The sequence below is a fragment of the Thamnophis sirtalis genome, unplaced genomic scaffold (genome assembly GCF_051295495.1).
Source record: "Thamnophis sirtalis isolate CommonGarterSnake01/CBP01778 unplaced genomic scaffold, rThaSir2_p1.2 scaffold_3, whole genome shotgun sequence".
Classification (NCBI taxonomy): domain Eukaryota; kingdom Metazoa; phylum Chordata; class Lepidosauria; order Squamata; family Natricidae; genus Thamnophis; species Thamnophis sirtalis.
The window spans coordinates 38,142,933-38,164,526 of NW_028261383.1; the positions used below are offsets into that span (position 1 = coordinate 38,142,933).

The window sequence follows — 21,594 nt, forward strand, 5'->3', positions numbered from 1 at the left end:
TTACTGATCATTTGACTCCTGCCTATAGTACGTGCATGTATGGTATATATTCTTTTGTAGATAAAACCCATATTACTTACAAGCCTGTTTGCTGTTATTGCTTGTAGTATAGCTGTGCGCACCCTGACAAAGTATGAGCCTGGGGGAAGGAGACAAGATGGCCACACATTAGCAGCTCCTGAAATAAAGTTCTGGTTTGTTTGTCCCTTCTGTCTTACCTCTACAACCCAAAAATTCCATTCACAGGGAAGGAAGAACCTAGACCAGTTCCAGCAATGAAATTGGGACCCATCAATCCACAGATCATGAATAAATAGAAATTCTCCAAGCACAGAACCTGAGGATTCCAGCAGTTAGGAGAGGTTTCTCTGGATAGGGAGGTGACAATGCAAGAAAAAAGAGATTCAGATACAATTAGTGAAAGAAAGAATGTTGATGGAAAGAAAGAAAAAGGGTTAAAAAAGAATTGAATTAACTTCTCTGCTCTTTTCAGTCTCTTTATTGTCTAATTTGACCCAGAACTATTTCTGACAATTGAACAAAAAGGTTCAAAACAACATGACCCTCTCAAATTCTGAAATATGCCCCCTCCAAGTCCTTCCAAAAATCTACATGTGTTAATACATTTTAAAGCAGCTAAAGAGTTTAATACATGAGTATAATACATGACTAGAATATAACCACACCACTGATATTTAATTAATTTTATTTAAATCCAATTTAGACTTCTTCTTAAGAAGGTGAGAGACAAACATGCCCCAAGTAAACTGTTTGAAGCTGATCCTACCCATTTAACCATCACCCCACACTCTCAAACCAAGTGCACACTGAGAAGCCAGACTCCATTTCCCTTAAAATTTGGAGAAGGCAGAACCCACCTTAACCTGTGGAACATAGTCATCCAAAGATAAACCCTCACAGCATTCCAAGCTTGGAGTCTTTTATCCACATCTGAACTTGGAAACTGCCAATCATGCCTGGGCTTGGGGAGAAGGCCCTCTCCTTCCTCCGTGGTTCAAAGTACCCAAACTTGGAATGCAGTGTGTGTCTCTCTGTGTCTCTCTGTGTGAGTGCACACATATGCATGCACACGCTTGGTTGCCAGCAGTTTAGGGAGGCAAGGAGCTTGTGGGGCACCAAGTTGTCCCCATGTTGAGCTAGCCAGTACGACTTGTTCCATCCTGACCCGGCTGTCCCAAGTCAGCTGAGCCCAGTGAGCAGCATGAAGCATGTTGAGCTACCCATACTCACCTAGTCCTGACGATTTGACTGCAACCACCCAGCCATGCCTACCCAACCATGCCCACCTGGCACTGAATCATCATAATCCTACATGCAACTGGAGTTCAACCATAATGCTGATGCGCCCTCAATAAATTGATCTTGATATCCCTGCTTTAGGGAGATACAAAGCCAAAAACTCTGTATATTTTCTGATGCTTCTATCAAAGCAGTAGCTGCTGTTGCCTACTTAAAAACAATAGATACCAACGCACAATGTCACATTGGATTTGTTATGGGCAAAACTGTGCACACTGTGCAGTCTGAAACCTATCCCAAGAAATTGACTGTATGCTAAACTAAAGACTTATCCTTAGAACAGTGGTTCTCAATCTTCCTAATGCCGCGACCCTTTAATACAGTTGTTCATGTTGTGGTGACCCCCAACCATAAAATTATTTTTGTTGCTACTTCATAATTGTAATTTTGCTACTGTTATGAATTGTAATGTAAATATCTGATATGCAGGATGTACTTTCATTATTACAAATTGAACATAATTAAAGCATAGTGATTAATCTGCCAATCTTGGTTTGGGAGAAGATCAGACAGACTGGGATTTTCCAGGATAAAATGACTTCCTTGCCTGCTTCAGGACATGCTCCTGAGCATGGGTGATGCCGGTGGAGGTGGATGGTCTTGGGTGACCCCTGTAAAAGGGTCGTTCAACCCTCAAAGGGATCGCGACCCACAGGTTGAGAACCACTGCCCTAGAGAGAACTCCCTGAGGAAACCTGACCTCTTTCAGTAGCAAAATTGTCTTTTGGGAATAGGTGGCTGCCTTAAGAAAGAAAAAGAGAAAAACTCTCCTGGCAATCATCACATTGCTTCTTTGATTGTGCTGCACTTTCACCATCAAGTCAAACATCAAGGATGACTATTTAGAGAAGAAGTTATAAGAACCTCTGGTTTGTGGATAGTTGGAGCTAAAAGAGGTGTGAGTAGGTAATCTTTGGGTGTATTACTTGTCGCAAGCTCCATGGTAGGTTACAGAGAAAAAATGTGGCTGATCCTCCAGCCGACAGACTCAGCACAAATCCTCCTTCACTAACATTGGCCTTGATGTCTTTGGCCACTGATCTGTGACCACACATCACACTAGAGAGTGTGAAGCAAACAGTGAGAGGTGGGCAGCCCTAGTCACCTGTATGACCATTAGAGTTGTCCATACTGAAGTTATTGAGCTTCATAAAGATGCTTTATTGTTATCTGAGGCCCTTTAAAAACATTCGTTCAGACAGAGGCACCGACTTTTTTGGGTCAGCCAAAGAACTGCATGTTTCTTTGAATATTGAAACCAAAAGTATAGAGCAGAGGTGTCAAAATCAAGGCCCGGGCACCAGATCTGGACTGTGGGGTGCTTAGAACTGGCCCATGGATCCACCCTGCAAATAACAAAGGACTGACCCGTGTTGCCTTTGCCAGCAAAAACAGAACTCGGGAGGGCCACATGTTCAGGAGGAACACGGCCCTTGCAAACTCCATTTTCATGGGCAGAGAATTTCAGGAGGCTGTCGCAGTCAAAAGCGGAGCATGCAAGGGCCATGTTTGACTGTCCCGAGCTCCATTTTCATTGGAAGAGGGTTTCAGGAGGCTGTCACAGCCAAAAACAGAGCTCAGGAGCCCATTTTCACTGGCAGAGGGCTCAAGCCACAACAGTGATTGACACAAGTGACATCCAGCTGGCCACACCCATCCCGGCCCCCTGAGGTCAAACACAACCCTGATGTGGCCCTCAATGAAACAGAGTTTGACACCCCTGGTGTAGAGAGATATCTAGGTGACCAAAGCTGCACATGGAATTTAAACTCATGGCCAAACAAGATCCGGTCATTTTGGCAGCCAGTGAAGCACCAAGATCGTTTTTGGTTTTCTGGTGCTGTACGTGACGCATTGCAACAGTTTCCTTATTCACGGGAGCTGGGTGGGCGTATCCAGCACGTGACACAACTGTCTCAAGAGTCTGTCACTCCGATATACTGTATATGCAGATGCAGTTTTAAAAAGTATAAATCATAATTATAATGACAAGCGCCCATTTTTTCATTACTAAATTCATCTCTTTATGGCTGTCCGAAGGTTGAACCGCAGAACAAACTCATTCCAGATTTCAGTCTGTAAATTGTAAATCCATACATACAATCAATTAAATCAATAATTAGCATACATTCTCATCCAAATTAATCATTGTTTGGGGATTCTCCAGTCTATGAATCGTGTTATAGGAAATAAGACTATGGGTTGTGCTGAAGCCCTTTCCACATTCCATGCATTTATATGGTTTCTCCCCTGTGTGGATCCTTTGATGGGATGTAAGGTTACTGATTATTCTGAAGTCCTTTCCACACTGCATGCATTTATACGGCTTTTCCCCTGTGTGGATCCTTTGATGGCTAATAAGGTGGCTGTATTGGCTAAAGGCCTTTCCACACTCCATGCATTTATATGGCTTCTCCCCTGTGTGGATCCTTTGATGGCATGTAAGACCACTGCTTATTCTGAAGCTCTTTCCGCACTCCATGCATTTATATGGCTTCTCCCCTGTGTGGATCCTTTGATGGCATGTAAGACCACTGTTTATTCTGAAGCTCTTTCCACACACCATACATTTATATGGCTTCTCCCCTGTGTGGATCCTTTGATGGAGTGTAAGTTCATTGCTTGTTCTGAAGTCCTTTCCACACTCCATGCATTTATATGGCTTCTCCCCTGTGTGGATCCTTTGATGGATAATAAGGTGACTGTTTTGGTTAAAGCCCTTTCCACACTCCATGCATTTATATGGCTTCTCCCCTGTGTGGATCCTTTGATGGCATGTAAGGTCACTGCTTGCTCTGAAGTCCTTTCCACACTCCATGCATTTATATGGCTTCTCCCCTGTGTGGATCCTTTGATGGGTAGTAAGGTGACCGTTTTCTCTAAAGCCCTTTCCACACTCCATGCATTTATATGGCTTCTCCCCTGTGTGGATCCTTTGATGGGTAGTAAGGTGACCGTTTTCTCTAAAGCCCTTTCCACACTCCATGCATTTATATGGCTTCTCCCCTGTGTGGATCCTTTGATGCCTTGTAAGTTTACTGCTTGTTCTGAAGCTCTTTCCACACTCCATGCATTTATATGCCTTCTCCATTGTGTATGTCCTTTTATTAACAGCCTTGTTTCCATGTTCATTGCATTTATTTCTCTTTTCTCCCAGGTGAAAACCTTTCTGTAACTCAAGAGACCCATTTATTTGAGAAAGTGTGAATATCCAACTGTATTTTTTTCCTTTGTCTTTGCCCATATTGGCTCTTCCTTTGGCTTGTGATGGACAGGGTCCATTCACACCTAATGTCTCTTTGAAGATTTTTACATCTTTTTCAATATATTTCTTCTTTAGTTTTTCTTGTTGATCAATAAAGTCCTTCATCTGAACAACAATTGAAGGAGATGACCTTTCCTTATTCCAGTTATTTGACAAGTTTCTCTCCTGCCTTTGGAATTCTGTTTGAATTGCAGTTTTCTCCATTTCACCTCCTTGTCTAAACACTTTGATTGGTTCTGCACAGTCTTCATTGTAATTCTCATCATCACCTTCAAAAGAAAAGAGAAATGAAAGTGGGAGAAAGGTTAGGGAAAAAGATCATTCTGTCAGAAGTCATATTGATTGCCTTCAGGTATTGTGCCCAATTCTAATATGTACTGATTATTTGTATCCTAATAATGGCATGGTATAGAAATGATAACATCTCTATTGATGAGTCATAAAACCTTGAAAAGGACATTAAGTCAAAAAAACTGAATGGCAACTGTTGATAGGACTGATATGGAAACATCTGGGCCAAAATAGTTGAAATCTGTGTGATGAAGTTTGGCATTACTTCAAACCAAGGAATTATTTTGTCACTAAAGTGTTTAAATAGAAATACAGAAACAAATTAGGTAGGATATATCTAAGCAAAATGCCATAGACCTATTTCCTTCCTAGGAGCACTAGAAAAACAGAACTTTCCCTTCTCCCTCTGAAGAGAAAATATCTATTTAGAGATGTTTTGGAAGAATTAGCTAATGGCATCTAACTACAAAATATCTTCCTGAACTCTCTGAGGGAGAGTAGGAAACCCTTACCAAGAGAGGCCACATTCTTATAATTCTCCAGCATGACTTCCCAATGCAGAGCTTTTTGGTCAGGATCCAGCTGAAACCACTCCTCCTCAGAGAAATAAACAGCCACCTCCTCAAAGGGCAGAAGAACCTCCTGAAGGGGGAAAAATACAGAACAGGCCAAGGAAGAACTGCAGAATCTTTCCTAGTGTATAGAAATTTCCAAAGCAAAGCTATGCACTAAGATAAGTGGCTATGCTTAGTAAGGATCCGTGGTTTAGATGAGAAAATAGAAAGAATAAGAAGCATTTGGCTAAAAAAAGATTTTAGGCAGGTTTTATCAACTTGAATGATTCTGAAGGACTTTCAGTGCCATTCAGGTTAAATAAGCTCTGTTTTCTCCTGGATCAATTGATCTAACAAACATCCAGTCAACCATCATCAAAATACTCTTCATTCTCGATCAATATATCCACCCACAATTCAAAGGCCGTCTTGAGAGAATCAACACCCACTAATAAGTGATACTAACCCTTCAGAAGTGAGTCTGTAGGAGAAGGGATTCTTTGCAGTGTTTTATGAAATGAAACTTATGTTGTCCTAAGAAGGAGCAATCTTGTTCACCCCCTTCATGAAAGTGCTGGGAGAGCTCAACCAGAGATCTGTGTGGTTTGCCATCTACATCCAGAGACTCTGCCCCTCCTCAGATTGCAAGGAAGCTGCTGGGATTGTGATCCATTGGCTCCCTTGTAAATAAGAACATTTCTAAGGAAGACATTTCTTAGCCTTTGCAAAGCTGGATTGTTTGGCTTCCAAATCCAGGAACAAATCAGGGGATTAATATTTACTTTGCAAGCAAAATTTATGTTTTTTCTTGGAGACATTTCTATATGATCACTGTCCTGGGATTTTCAAAATCTTAGCTTTTAATCACATCCTTTTCTTCTCAATCATTGTAAACATTTTTTTTCAAAAATGGTCATTTGCGTTTGAATATTTAAATATTTTTGAGGATCCATGCACAAATCCAACTCAAAGTATTATATAAAAGATCACCATGAAGAATTCCGTAAAAAAAAAATTCTTGAAAAGCATGAATACCGTTATTCATGTGTTATTGTATTTTCACAGAAAATACAACCTATAATAAGACCTAGCATGATTTTTCATGCTGCTCATAAAATAAGTCCTACCTTCCAAATAAGCCCAAAGTCAGCGTGTCATCAGGGAGTGTGGGGCAGAGGGCATGGCAATCATAGGTGGTGGTGAGTACGTGTGCGGGGCCAGATGGTGTCTGAAAGCAACTGCAGCCGTGCCAGGGCAGGGGGAGACATGTGATCCATCCCACCGTCTGTCTTTGCTTGCATGGAATGTGTGATGAAGCTGGAGGGCCAGGCTGGATGGCAGGGGCTGAGGATGCAGGGACTGTGCAGTGGCACCCCCGGCCTCATGGCACATCTGGCAGTCCAAAATTGCATGCCTTCCCCACTCAACTATACAACTCTAGTTGTTGTTGGTGCCTCTGTGAGGCGAGTGAAGCTTGGTAGCAGGACAGGGTGTTGCCACGACACAGCCTGTGGACATTCAGCCCCCGCTGTCAAATGTAGTCCTCTAGCTGTGCCGCACACTCCACAAGCAAAAAAGGCGATGGGATGTTGACTGCAAATGATTGGGCTTTGAATCCTCACTTCAGAAGGAAGGAGAAGGAGGGAAAGGGAGAGCAATAGCTTGAGAGCTGTCTCTTCAACAACTCCTCTCTGGGCTTCCTCACGGAAACCCAGCATGGAAGGAATAGTCTGTTTCTTTCAGATTAGACCCAGCACCACCATCCCCTTTCAACCTTGGCCTCCCTCTCCAGAGAGTGATAAAGGGCAAGAGCAAGTGAAAACACAGGAGACACGGTGGGGGGTGGGGAAGCCACACAGCAAAGGACGAGGGGCTTGCCGGCCTCTCCATGAGACCTCTTGTGTGACATGGCATGAAAAAATTAAATGCTGAAATACATCCGGTAAATGAGATGAAGAGTGTGTAAGAGAGGAGAGAGGCAAGAGGAAGAAGAGAGGGTTAGGAGAGAGGGTAGAGGAGAGGGGAAGAGAAGGAGAGAAAGAAGGAGGGGAAAGAGGAGAGAGGAAGGGGAAGTCGAGAAGGAGGACAGAGGAAAGAAAGGAGGTAGGGAGGAGGAGGAGAGAGGAAGAAGAAAATGATGGACAGGGTATAAATATGGTATATGGAGAGCAGAAGAGTGAATGATAGTCTCTGCGGTTGATGGTAAGACAAATTGATATAATATTGAATAACACAAAATGGTGTTGATTATGTAATGGTATCTATGTGGTTATTTGTATGAAAATGAAAAAAATAAAAAAAATTGAAATAAAAAGTAAAGCCTCCGGAGACTGGGGAGGGCGGAAAACGGCCCCAATGGGCCAACCAGAAGTTCATTTCCGAATTTTCAATTAGCCCATTCAGCCTGTTTTTCACCCACCCCAGCCTCCGGAGGGTTTCCTGAAGACTGGGGAGGATGAAAAATCAGCTGGGAGCTGACAGCTGGTGCGCCACTAAATATGGCTCATTGTGCCACACGGTCTCTACAAGCACATTTCAGGCGGCTGCTGCAAGCTGAGTCCTGCTTTTCCCTTTTTGACACCCTTGCCACTCCCTTGCACCAACTGGCACGAGCGACTGCCTGTGTTGCTACTGGTCTCATGGGAGCTCTTTGCCCTCCTGGAAGCGCTGCTCTCATCCACCCTGCTGGGCTGCTCCTGCCTGGTGCAGGGCGAGTGATCTATGACCTCTGAAGCAGCCTCCCACCGCCAGCCTGCCAGAGCCCCTTTGCCAGCAGCCACTGGTGGAGCCACACCGCCTTACCCACTGCCGCCTTTGAGCTACTGATTGCCTCCCTGCAGGTCTATGCTATGAGTTGAGCCTGGCACTTTTCGGGCCCTGACCCTGGTGGGTGCTAGCTCTCATGCTGGCTGTGCAAGGTGGCATGGGTGGCACAGCTCCACCTGCAGCTCCGGAAGTCATAGATCTGGGATGACTCTATCTGCACCAGGCAGGAGCAGCACAGCAGGACAGCCAAAAGCAGTGCTGCCAGGAGGCCAGAAGCAGCAAAGGCAGCCACTTGGCAGCCAGCGGCCAAAAGTGCAGGGCAGGTGGAGGCCGGGATTTTCTGAAAAGTTGGGCCACTGCGGCCAAAGGCAAGCAGGTGGTGGGATGGAGAGGGCGGAGGTGGCAGGCGCACCACCTCCTGTAGTTGAAAAAAATACTATATTTTCCCGAAAAAAGCACTTGGCCTTATTTTCAGGGAGGGCTTATTTTAGCCCATGTGCTCAAAATCCTGATTGGGCTTATTATCCAGGGAGGTCTTATTTTTAGGGAAACAGGGTAAGACACCCCCAAAAATTACCCTGAGTGCTTATTTCGAGGCCTAAGAGAATATAAGATATAAGAATTTCCAACCAAAAGCAGAGGGCAAAATGGCAGAAGACACTATTTGTAGTTCTCGACTAACAACAGTTTTTAGTTTTTAGTGACTGTTCAAAGTTGCGCAGCAGTGAAAAAATGACATGCCCATTTTTCACACTTAAGACTGTACTACCTATACTATCTACAGCCTCTGATTTCCTGAGGCAAATGGAAAATAGAAATCTAGTCAATGAATGTTCTTCTCTTACCTGAGTTGGAGGTTCAATCCGAGTTTCTGTTCCCCCAAAACAAAGAGTCGACTTCCTTCTATTCTTCCCTGTGAGGGAGACAGAATTTCAAAAAGCATAATTAGTTTGATGGGAGGAGTTATGCTATAGAGAAGACAACCCAGAAAAGATGAGAAAGTTAGGATTTATCAAAGGAGTGGAAGGACCTTATATTACCTCCTGAGGTGTCTTGAATTGGATCTCCCTGAGGGATCCCCCTGAAAGGCAGTACTTGAGGGATATTTGGCGGATGCCTCTTTCTCTCAGGATCTCTGATCTCCACCGCAAAGGACTTGAAATAGGAGAAAAGAATTAATGGACATTGCAAATCATGAAATGGTTTCTTTCCCAGTGAACACCACTGCAAATCACTCGGTATTGATCAATTAGGCTGGGAAGTAAGAAAGAAATCGCTGTGCAAAATCTCTTTTGTAGAATGGATAAGGGAACTATACAAAGATTAGTGAAGCATCTCCACATAGTATGAATGACAGGAAATAAATCTTTCATAAAATGATGTATCCTTCTACTTAACACTGATAAACTACCAAAGATATATAAAGGAATTTCAAATACATGTTTGAAATGTAAATGTAAAAAAAGGAACTTTTTACCAACTCTGCTGGGCTTGTGACAAAGCAAAGAAATACTGGGGTAAGATTTATATTTCACCTGCAACTCAACCTGCTCCTTCTCCTCCTCCACCTGGCTCAGGAGGAAGCCTTCCACCAGGGCCACCGCCTGGGAGCTGGTCTCTGCTCCACACTCCCGCACCCAGCTCTCCATCTGCAGGGGCAGAAGGGCCAGGAACTGCTCCAGAACCACCAGGTCCAGCATCTGTGCTTTTGTGTGCTTTTCTGGTCTCAACCACCGACTACAAAAGAAGTGGAGTCAGCTACAAAGTCCTCGGGGACCCTCATCCTCCTGATATTGGACGCTCCTGAAGTTCCAGGCCTGAACTTGTGAAACGATGGTTCCTTCTTCCAGCATCTTCTGCCCAGTTCTTGCCCAGATCTCCACATGGATTCCAGACTGAGCATTGGAAGGGCCTTTTCCACTTCCCTCACTTGCTAGAGGAAGGCCAGTCATTCTCTCTTTGTCCTGTAACACAATTCTAAATTAGTTCAAAGAAAGGTGTGTATCTTGAAATGCTTTTTTCATTTCTTGAAAGAAATATCCACCTGATTCAGTTCCAATACAGGAGGAAGCCGCTGGGAATAAAATGGAGGCTGGAGGCTGATTGGAAAGAAAGCAGAACCACCAACCACATATCATTCTGGACGGCTGACAAAATGGAGTTTAGAGTGTGTGGATTCCTATGGGGTCATGTAGGGCTCATGGCAGGCAAAAGAGGAAATGAAAATTGTAGGTGCTTGTCTGAAAAAATACAATTTTGTCTAACGCCCACAAGTACATGTTCTGAGAACAGATTCTCTTTCCATTCACATACATAGTAATTTTCTTTTTAAGATCTGAGCAGGACTGGAGCATTAAAGCAGGCACATGCGATCTTGGTGCGCCGAGATCGCAGTCAAATTTCTGCCGCTGGATGGTCCATTTGGACCTAAACTGTCCCGCAGAGACGGTGATTGAGAAGGGCACCTCTGCTGATCTCAGGGACACCACAAAGTCCCTGAAAGATCCAGGAATAGCCTTTTTTTTTGGTGACAGAAAAGCAGCTAATGAAGCTGCTGAAGTTGGGAGAGCTCCGGAACGGGAAGAAAGTGGAAAGAGAAAGTGTGTCGAATTGGTGAGGAAATTTTATTATTAGAGGAAGAGACTGCTCAAGAAAAAAAATTAAGTTAAGATTGAAGACAAAAGACTGTAGGTGGTGAGATTGATCTGCATTGAATTTAGTGTGTTATCCAGTGTCTAATTTCTTTTTTTTCCATGGATGGAACTTTTGCAGGGGCTCCCTATTTTTTAAACTGAGAGGAATAATTCTTTCTTCTTTTTTCACTTTTGCTTATACCTATGGATTAAAATTCTCCTTCTTTTTTATAATGCTTGATTTGATTGATTGGATTGTTTTTTATCTCCATTTAAGGGTTTTTTTTCTTTCTTAAGCTTGTAATATATAGAAGAAAATAAGAAGGATTATAAAGAGGGTTGTAACAACAGGAGGAAAAGCAGTTACACTGCCACTTAGGGGCTGGAGGCTGAATACATTGTTTTTCTTCTTTCTCTTTGATCATTTGAGATTCAAGGTTCTTTCAGCTTGTTTAGTGACAGTGATAGTAGGAAGAGCACAAGTTGTTTATGCAGGTGCCTTTTGGAATTCTATCACTAGCTATGGGAGGGAAGACAACATTTTGACTTGAAAGATAATAAATGAACCTGTTTGAAGTTTATTAAATTAGCCTTGAACCCTATAGTGGCAGTGTCTGCAAAATTGAAAGAATGGCTCAGCAGGAAAAAGAAACTATAACATTGCAAATGATTATGTTTGAAATTCAAAATCTATTAGTTGTGATACAGAGAATTGAAAAGAGATTGGAGAATATGAAATTCCAAACAGAAAAATCTGATGGAGAAACTGAGGATGTTTACCAAATGAAGAAACTGGAGGACAGAGTTCAAAAGATGGAAGAAAAAATGAGCAAAGAGATAAGAAAACTGTGGATACTGACAACAAAGTGAACGTGGTTGGTAATGGGAAGAGCGGAATATGGAAAGGGGAGATGGATGGATTGGAATTCTACCCCAGATTTCAAAGCACAGAAAAAGAAAAGAGATAAAAATTGACAGAGATAAGGAGAGAAATCTTGATAGAAGCACTAGCGATAACCAAAGATAAGCTGATGGAAAGAGCAGATGTTGGGTTTCAAGCTTTTGTGAGATACAAAAGGAATATCATGTTGCCAAGGGAGGTTTATACATGATGTACTAAGAAAGTAATTAGAACATTAATGCTACAAATGGCAAGAGATATAAGACCGTACTATTGCTGGAGGGATACAGGTTGATGCAATGAAAATGTATAAATTTAGTTTACTAGTTGTATGTATAAAATGAAGCGACAATAGCTATAGTTAAATAATGATTAATAATGATAACAATACATATAGATATACCAGTCTGATAATATGAAATTTTATATAAACAATATACGGAGAATATGAGAGGAGGTTTAAAAGCTTTATCTAGAATATGTTATAAAGATGTATTGTGATTGGATGATTTTAGGATGATTTAATGGAATGTTATCATATAATCCTGTTCTAGATTTTGAATATTATATATATATATATATATTATATATAAAAGGACGTAAAAACAATTATAGTCAAATTAAGGTTGAGATATAATAATTGTGGTATACATTAATATAGGTGAATTTAAAATATGCAATTTGATACGAAAAACAGGTGGTGATTATGGAAGAGATGCATGGAAATACTGTAACCAACTGACACACTTTCTACAATTTGTAATGGAAGATGGGTTTCTTTATTTTTATTTTTTTTAAGTAAAGGAACTTTAAGATGGACTTCCACACTAGAGTGTGCAGGTTGAATGTATCGACCTGAGGAACAGTCTGATCTGTGTTGCACAAGAATGCAGGCCCTGATAACCACACAGTGTCTTTAATGTAACTTGCAGCGACATCTCTTGTATAATGGTCTGCGAGGTTGTGATCAGTACCTTGCAGTAATGGCGAACCTTTTTCTTATGGCATGCCAAAAATTGCACGTGCACCCACTCAAATCCTCCCTGGCCACCAGCGCATGCATGTGTGACTCCCTCCCCAGGCTCCTGAGGCTTTCCCGACTTGTTGAGAGGCACCCTTCCCCCACGCGCTTTCCAAGCGAGGAGGCAGAATGTCCTCCTCCATGGGAGAAAGCTGCAGAAAGGGTGTGCAATGCGAAAACAGGTTCCCGGTGTGTGTGTGTGCTGAAATCCAAATAACCAATCAAAATTATCTGTTATGCATGCACGGGGGTCGCCATTACTGGAATAGATTCTAAAGCACAATATCACATAGGATTTGTTATGGGCAAAACAAAGCTGGCTCCATATCCCGAGCATACTACACCCAGCCTAGAACCTTAGCCCACAGTATTAACTATTGAGCAAGCTGAAATTATTTCATCAGAAATGGACATTGAATATAAAGATATTGAATTCTATGCCGACTGCAAGGTAATGCTAGGTTACATTGACAAGAGACCAGACAATTTCATGTTTATGGTAGCAACAGATTTCTAAGAATTAGGAAATCTGGCTGTCCTACACTGTGTACCTACTGATCACAACCTCGCAGACAAGAAATGTTGCTGCAAGTTACCTTAAAGACACTGTATCAGGGCCTGCATTCTTGTGCAACGCAGATCAGACTGTTCCTCAGGTCGATACATTCAACCTGCACACTCTGGTCTGGAAGTCCATCTTAAAGTTCCTTCACTTCGGATACTGGTCTCAGAGACTCAACTGGAATCACATAGATTTTGCATTTCTCAACCTGGAATTTAGTCATTGGGCTACTACTTGCCTGATTCACATAGCTTAGTCACACACAAGTGCCACATGCAGTAGCTGCAAAGGCTGGCACCATTGCCAACACTTCTGTTCAGTACTAGAATGTCAATCTCAAAATGTCATCATTCATACTGTGCAGTCTGAAACCTATCCCAAGAAATTGACTGTATGCTAAACTAAAGACTTATCCCTAGAGAGAGCTCCCTGAGGAAACCTGACCTGTTTCTTGATCATCGTTCTTTGATTGTGCTGCACTATCAGCATGATGTCAAATATCAAGGATGACTATTTACAGAAGGATCTATATTGGCTGCTGGTTTGTGGATAGTTGGAGCTAAAAGGTGTGTGGGGTAGGTAATCTTTGGATGTATTGTCGGAAGCTCCATGGTAGGTTACAAAGACAAAATATGGCTGATCTTCCAGCTGACACACTCAGCACAAATCCTTTCACTAACGTTGGCCTTGATGTCTTTGGTCCCTTGTCTGCGACCACACATCACACTAGAGCATGTCAAGCAAACAGTAAGTGGTGGGCAGCCCTATTCACCTGTATGACCATTAAAGTTGTTCACATTGAAGTTATTGAGTACGGACACTTCTAGATTCATAAATGTGCTCAGATGTTTTATTGCTCTATAGCAGTGGTTCCCAAACTTTTTCTGTCCACCGCCCCCTTGGTGCGACAAACTGATTCTCAGTGCCACCCCCCCGCCCGTGGTTCAATTCAATTTTTTTTACTACCAGTTCTGTGGGCGTGGCTTGGGGGCATGGCGGGGGGGCTCATATGACTGAGCGGTTTGCATGATGGAAGGAAGATAGTAACAGTAAAATTCAAAACTGTAATAATTAATTGCACATTTATTGAAAATCCAATTTAAAAACCTTTTTAGTTAATGTTAATTCAACAAAATTGTTGAACATGATCCAGTGATACCAGGTTTTCAAAGTCTGATTGTCATTTATCAAGAACCTTACTAAATAGTAACTTAATAAACTCAGTAAAATTTAGTAATTACTTCACTGTTCTTAGTAGATGATAATTCCTGTGTAGATATTGAAAGAAGTAATCTCAGTAAGGTATTATCACAAAGCACAAAACTGCAACAGATATCTTTAAGATATCACAAACTTACACAAAAAGATGTTCTTGTAAGAAACCCAAAATGGATAATAAACACTTTTGTCTTTTATCTAAAGTTTTTCATCTTTAGATCAATGACCTTAATTATTTTTCTCTCCCTCACAAACATGCATATATATCAGTGGTGGGTTTCAAAAAACTTTAGAACCTATTCTGTACGTGTGGCGTATTTTGTGGGCATGGCTTGGCGGTCATGTGACCGGGTGGGAATGGCCAAATTGTAAAACGTGGTGAAACTCATTTAACAATGCTCTTGCTTAGCAACCAAAATTTTGGCCTCAATTGTGAACATAAGTCCTCTTTCTTTTTCTTTCTTTCTTCCTTCTTTCTTATATCTATTTTTCCTTCTTTCTTTCCTTTCTTTTTCTTCCTTCCGTCCATTCTTTCTTTCTTGTGTGTCTCTCTCTTTCTTTCTTTTCTTCCTTTCTCTTCCTTCCTTCCTTTGTTCCTTCTTTCTTTCTTGTTTGTCTCCCCCACTTACTTTCTCTTTCCTTCTTTCTCTTTCTTTCTTTCTCTCTCTTTCTTTGTCTCTCTCTTTTTTCTCTTTTTCTCCCTCTTCCTTTTATTCTCTCTTACTCTTTCTCTTTCTCTCTTTCTCTCTCACCCCCACTCTCTCTCACACACATACATACCTTCCAGTTGGCGAAAAATTATGTTTTGCCAACTGGGGAGCTGGCAAAGAAGCCTCATTTTCCCTGCCACCTGCAGCTCTTGGAGGAAGGATGAAGGGAAGCGAGCCCCAGGACTCATCTCTGTCTCCTTCCTCGAGAGCTGGCTTCAGGGACGGCCAGTCTCTCTCATCACTGCACCCTTCACTCGCCTTTCACCCAGAGGATCTGCCAATGGGGTGCCTGCCATTTCATCTCCCGAGAGAAGCTCAGGAGAGACATGCAAACAGCTGTAAGGATGCTGGACACCAGGGGTGGCAGTGGTGCCCACTGCTGCTCTTCTGCTTCTCCTGGTAATGCAGGCTTCTTGGAGAGCATTAAGTTGCAGGCGCACCAATTCCAACAGCTGTGTTTTCCCTTGAAATTTGCTGTCCCAGCAACCCAAAGGGACAATCTCCTATTTTCACTGGCAGAGGGTTTCAGGAGGCTGTCACAGCCAAAAACGGAGCTCAGGAACCCATTTTTGCTGGCAGAGGGCTCAAGCCAGGACAGGCAATCGACACAAGTGACATCCAGCTGGCCACACCCATCCCGGCCCCCTGTGGTCAAACACAACCCTGATGCGGCCCTCAATGCAATAGAGTTTGACACCCCTGGTGTAGAGAGATATCTAGGTGACCAAAGCTGCACATGGAGTTTAAACCCAGTTCAGTCTTCATGGCCAAACAAGATCTGGTCATTTTGGCAGCCAGTGCAGCGGCAAGATTGTTTTTGGTTTTCTGGTGCTGTACAGGATACATTGCAACAGTTTCCCTATTTGCAGGGGCTGGGGTAGGTGTGTCCCACATGTGACACGACTGGCTCAAGAGTCTGAAACTCCTATATATTGTATATACACATACATTTTAAAAAAGTATAAATCATAATTATAATGACAAGTGCCCATTGTTTCTTTTTCATTACTAAATTCATCTCGCTATGGCTGTCAGAAAGTTGAAGCACAGCAAAAACCCTTTCCAGATTTCAGTCTGTAAATTGTAAATCCATACATACAATCCATTAAATCAATAATTAGCATACATTCCCATCTAAATTAATCATTGTTTAGGAATTCTGCAGTCTATGAATTGTGTTATGGGAAATGAGACTATGGGGTGTGCTGAAGCCCTTTCCACATTCCATGCATTTATATGGTTTCTCCCCGGTGTGGATCCTTTGATGGGATGTAAGTTTACTGTTTGTTCTGAAGCTCTTTCCACATTCCAGGCATTTATGTGGCTTCTCCCCTTTGTGGATACTTTGATGGCAAGTAAGATCTTTGTTTGTTCTGAAGTCCTTTCCACACTCCATGCATTTATATGGCTTCTCCCCTGTATGGATCCTTTGATGGGATGTAAGTTGAGTGCTTGTTCGGAATCTCTTTCCACACTCCATGCATTTATATGGCTTCTCCCCTGTGTGGATCCTTTGATGGGATGTAAGTTTACTGTTTCTTCTGAAGCTCTTTCCACACTCCAGGCATTTATGTGGCTTCTCCCCTGTGTGGATCCTTTGATGGCATGTAAGATCTTTGCTTGTTCTGAAGTCCTTTCCACACTCCATGCATTTATAGGGCTTCTCCCCTGTGTGGATCCTTTGATGGGATGTAAGATCACTGCTTGATCTGAAGGTCTTTCCACACTCCATGCATTTATATGGCTTTTCCCCTGTATGGATCATTTGATGGGATGTAAGATGACTGCTTGCTCTGAAAGTCTTTCCACATTCCATGCATTTATATGGCTTCTCCCCTCTGTGCATTCTTTGATGCCTTGTAAGATTACTGTTTGTTCTGAAGTCCTTTCCACACTCCATGCATTTGTATGGCTTCTCCCCTCTGTGCATCCTTTGATGGGAGGTAAGATTACTGCTTGCTCTGAAGTCCTTTCCACATTCCATGCATTTATATGGCTTCTCCCCTGTGTGGATCCTTTGATGGGTACTAAGGCTACACTTTTGGCTAAAGCCCTTTCCACATTCCATGCATTTATATGGCTTCTCCCCTGTGTGAATCCTTTGATGCATTGTAATTTTACTGCTTGTTCCGAAGCCTTTTCCACACTCCATGCATTTATATGCCTTCACCCCTATGTGGATCCTTTGATGGTATGTAAGTTCCTTGCTTGCTCTGAAGGTCTTTCCACACTCCATGCATTTATATGGCTTCTCCCCAGTGTGGTTCCTTTGATGGTAGGTAAGTTCACTACTTGTTCTGAAGTCCTTTCCACACTCCATGCATTTATATGGCTTCTCCCCTGTGTGGATCCTTTGATGGGATGTAAGATCACTGCTTCTTCTGAAGGTCTTTCCACACTCCATGCATTTGTATGGCTTCTCCCCTGTGTGAATCCTTTGATGGCATGTAAGATTAGTGCTTGTTCTGAAGCCCTTTCCACACTCCATGCATTTATATGGCTTCTCCCCTGTGTGAATCCTTTGATGACATGTAAGATTACTGTTTGTTGTGAATCTCTTTCCACATTCCATGCATTTATATGGCTTCTCCCCTGTGTGGATCCTTTGATTGCATATAAGTTCACTGCTTGTGCTGGAGCCCTTTCCATACTCCTTGCATTTATATGGCTTTTCCATTGTGGATGTCCTTTTATTAACAGTCTTGTTTCCATGTTCATTGCATTTATTTGTCTTCTCTCCCATGTGAAAACTTTTCTGTGACTCAAGAGACCCATTCTCTTGACAAAGTGCAAGCATACAACTGTATCTTTTTCCATTGTCTTTGCCCATATTGGCTCCTCCTTTGGCATCTAATGTCTGTTTGAAGATTCTTACACCTTTCTCAATATATTTGTTCTTTAGTATTTCTTGTTGGTCAATAAAGTCCTGCATCTGAGTAACAATCAAAGAAGATGAGCTTTCCTTATTCCAGTTGTTTGATAGGTGTCTCTCCTGCCTTTGGAATTCTGTTTGAATTGCAGGTTTCTCCATTGCATCTCCTTGTCTAAACTCTTTGATTGGTTCTGCAGAGTCTTTATTGTTATCCTCATTATCACCTTCAAAGGAAAAGAGAAATGAAAGTGAGAGAAAGGTTAGGGGAAAAGATCACTCTGTCAGAAATCATATTTATTGCCTTCAGGTTTCGTGCCAAATTCTAATATATACTGCATATTTGTATCCTAATAATGGCATGGTATAGAAATGATAACATCTCTATTGATCAGGCATAAAACCTTGAAAAGGACATTAAGTCAAAAAATGTGAATGATATAGAAGCATCTGGGCCAAAATAATTCAAAGCTGTGTGATGGAGTTTGGCATTACCTCAAACCAAGGAATTACTTTGTCACTAAAGTGTTTAAATAGAAATAGAAAAACAAATTGGATAGGCTATATCTAAGCAAAATGCCATAGACCTATTTCTTTCCTAGGAGCAGTAGAAAAAAAGAACTTTCCTTTCTCCCTCTGAGGAGATCTATTTAGAAATGTTTTCATAAGAACTAGGTAATGGCATCTAACTACAAAATGTCTTCCTGAACTCGCTGAGGGAGAATAGGAAACCCTTACCAAGAGAGGCCACATTCTTATAATTCTCCAGCATGACTTCCCAATGCAGAGCCTTTTGGTGAGGATCTAGCTGAAACCACTCCTCCTCAGAGAAATAAACAGCCACCTCCTCAAAGGACAGAAAAACCTCCTGAAAGGGGAAAAAATACAGAACAGACCAAGGAAGAACTGCAGAATCTTTTCTATTGTTTAGAAATTTCCAAAGCAAAGCTATGCATTAAGGTAAGTGGCTATGCTTACTAGGATCCATGGTTTAGATGAGGAAATAGGAATATAAAAAGCATTTGACTAAAGAAAGATTTTAGGCAGGTTTTATCAACTTGAATGATTCTGTAGGACTTTCACTGCCATTTTGGTTAAATAAGCCCCGTTTCCTTCTGGATCAATTGATCTAACAAACATCCAGCCAGCCAGCTAGCCATTATCAAAATACTCTGCTGCTCTGGCACCTGCGGCAGCAGGAACAGCAGTAATGGCAAGAGCCCCACTGCCCAGCTGGATTCACCAAAAGCAGTGCCATCAGCAATGGGACATGCTCATGAAGGGAGAGCCAGAACTGATTGCCCGGGATTGTATTTCTGTTGCTGCTGCTGCAGCCTCCAGAGATTCTTTCCCTGCTTTGTTTCGGGAAGAAAAGCGACGCTTCTGAGAGGCTTTCCCTGAATGGCACCATAGGCCGCCTCGCCTCCTTCTGCCCTGCGGAAGAAAGAGCAGTTCCCCTTTTCCCTCTTACTTTTCTCAGCCTACGCTGGGTGGGGGAAAGTGCCCTTTGGCTGGCCCTCCTGGGGGACCACCGCGCATCCTCCATGGGTAGCAGGTTGCAGGGGCGACCGCAGGTGTAGAGCAGTGAGGGGTTTTGGCAGTGCGAGAGAAAGACTTCAAAGCCTGTGGAGGTGGTGTGTGGCTGATTCCGACTTTCTCTGGGTGCAAAATACTTTAAAAAATAAAGTTTTAGTTTTTTTGGGGGGGGGTTAAAAGGGTTAAGGGTGCAAGGTTGTTGTAACTTAACAGCTTTAAGACTTGCGCACTTCAAATGCCAACATGACTGGAGGAGGAATTCTGGAAGTTGAAGTCCACAAGTCTTAAAGCTGTCAAGTTTGAACACCCCTGAGTTGGGTTTTTTTTGTAAAGGGTTAAGGGTGCAAGGGTCTTGTAACTTGACAGCTTTAAGATCTACGCACTTCAAATGCCAGAGTTGAGGAGTTGTAAAAAATATACATAGTTGCAAAAATTATTCTGCTATACTGGTATTGTATTAAATAATATATTACTGTACCATTTGGTTCAGAATACTTTTTCCTTGTTTCCTCGTCTAAAATCGAGGTGCGTCTTATAGTCTGGTGCGTCTTATACTCCAAAAATATGGTATGTTGTCCTAAGAAGGAGCAATCTTGTTCACCCCCAACACCTTCATGAAAGTTCTGGGAGAGTTCAACCAGGGGTCTGTGTGGTTTGCCATCTACATCCAGAGACTCTGCCCCTCCTCAGATTGCAAGGAAGCTGCTGGGATTGTGATCCATTGGCTCCCTTGTAAATAAGAACATTTCTAAGGAAGACATTTCTTAGCCTTTGCAAAGCTGGATTGTTTGGCTTCCAAATCCAGGCACAAATCAGGGGATAAATATTTACTTTGCAAGCAAAATTTATCTTTTTTTCTTGGAGACATTTCTATATGACCACTGTCCTGGGATTTTCAAAATCTTAGCTTTTAATCACAACCTTTTCTTATCAATCATTGTAAACATTCTTTTCAAAAATGGTAATTTGCCAGTTTGAATATTTAAATATTTTTGAGGAACCATGCACAAATCCAACTCATTCATGCATTATTTTATTTTCACAGAAAATACAACCTACCCCGATAATAAGACCTATCATGATTTTTCATCCTGGTCATAATATAAGCCCTATCCCCAAATAAGCTCAAAGTCAATGTGTCATCAGGGAGGGTGGGGCAGAGGGCAGGGCAATCATAAGTGGTGGTGAGTACATGTGCGGGGCCAGATGGTGTTTGGAAGCAACTGAAGCCTGCACTGGGGCAGGGGGAGACATGTGATCCGTCCCACCGTCTATTTTTCCTTGCAATTTTGAAGTTAGAAATAAAGAAGAAACAAGAAGAAGAAGGGGAAGGTAGTGAAATCACAGAAGCAATAGAAAATAAAAAGCAGACAAAAGATTTCACTAGGTTTGACAGTGGTACAGGGAAAATTGAAAAGGGGGGATATGTCCCAACAAAGAAATGGGAAGGGATTATAGAAGAAAGGAAAGGAGATGGCCAGACAGGAATAGAGAAGAAAGAGAAGAAAGAAAGGAATGATAAGAGAAAAGAGGAAGAGAAGACAGGGAGACAGAGGATACGTTGAAAGGCGCAGCAGTGGGTGATTGAAAAGTTTGAATGGAGCCCACTCAGATGCTGAAATACATCCTGTAAATGAGATGAAGAGTGTGGAAGAGAGGAGAGAGGTAAGAGGAAGAAGAGAGGGTTAGGAGAGAGGGTAGAGGGGAGGGAAAGAGAAGGAGAGAAAGAAGGAGTGGAAAGAGGAGAGAGGAAGGGGAAGTAGAGAAGAGAAGGATGACAGAGGGAAGAAAGGAGGTAGACAAGAGGAGGAGAGAGGGAGAAGCACGTGATGGATAGGGTATAAATATGGTATATGGAGAGCAGAAGAGTGAATCATAGTCTCTGGGGGTTGATGGTAAGACAAATTGATATAATATTGAATAATATAAAATTGTGTTGATTATGTAA

General features: G+C 42.2%; 1 protein-coding gene across 1 annotated transcript in view; it reads right to left on the reverse strand.

Annotated features, from left to right (window-relative positions):
• Positions 1 to 21,594, reverse strand: part of LOC106543884 (uncharacterized) — an 80,586-nt gene that overhangs the window by 9,801 nt on the left and 49,191 nt on the right. The window contains 6 exon segments of the mRNA XM_087708199.1: positions 3,442 to 4,854; positions 5,389 to 5,518; positions 9,042 to 9,109; positions 9,237 to 9,351; positions 16,368 to 18,337; positions 18,849 to 18,978. Coding sequence (XP_087564325.1) covers positions 3,442 to 4,854; positions 5,389 to 5,518; positions 9,042 to 9,109; positions 9,237 to 9,351; positions 16,368 to 18,337; positions 18,849 to 18,978 — 3,826 coding nt within the window.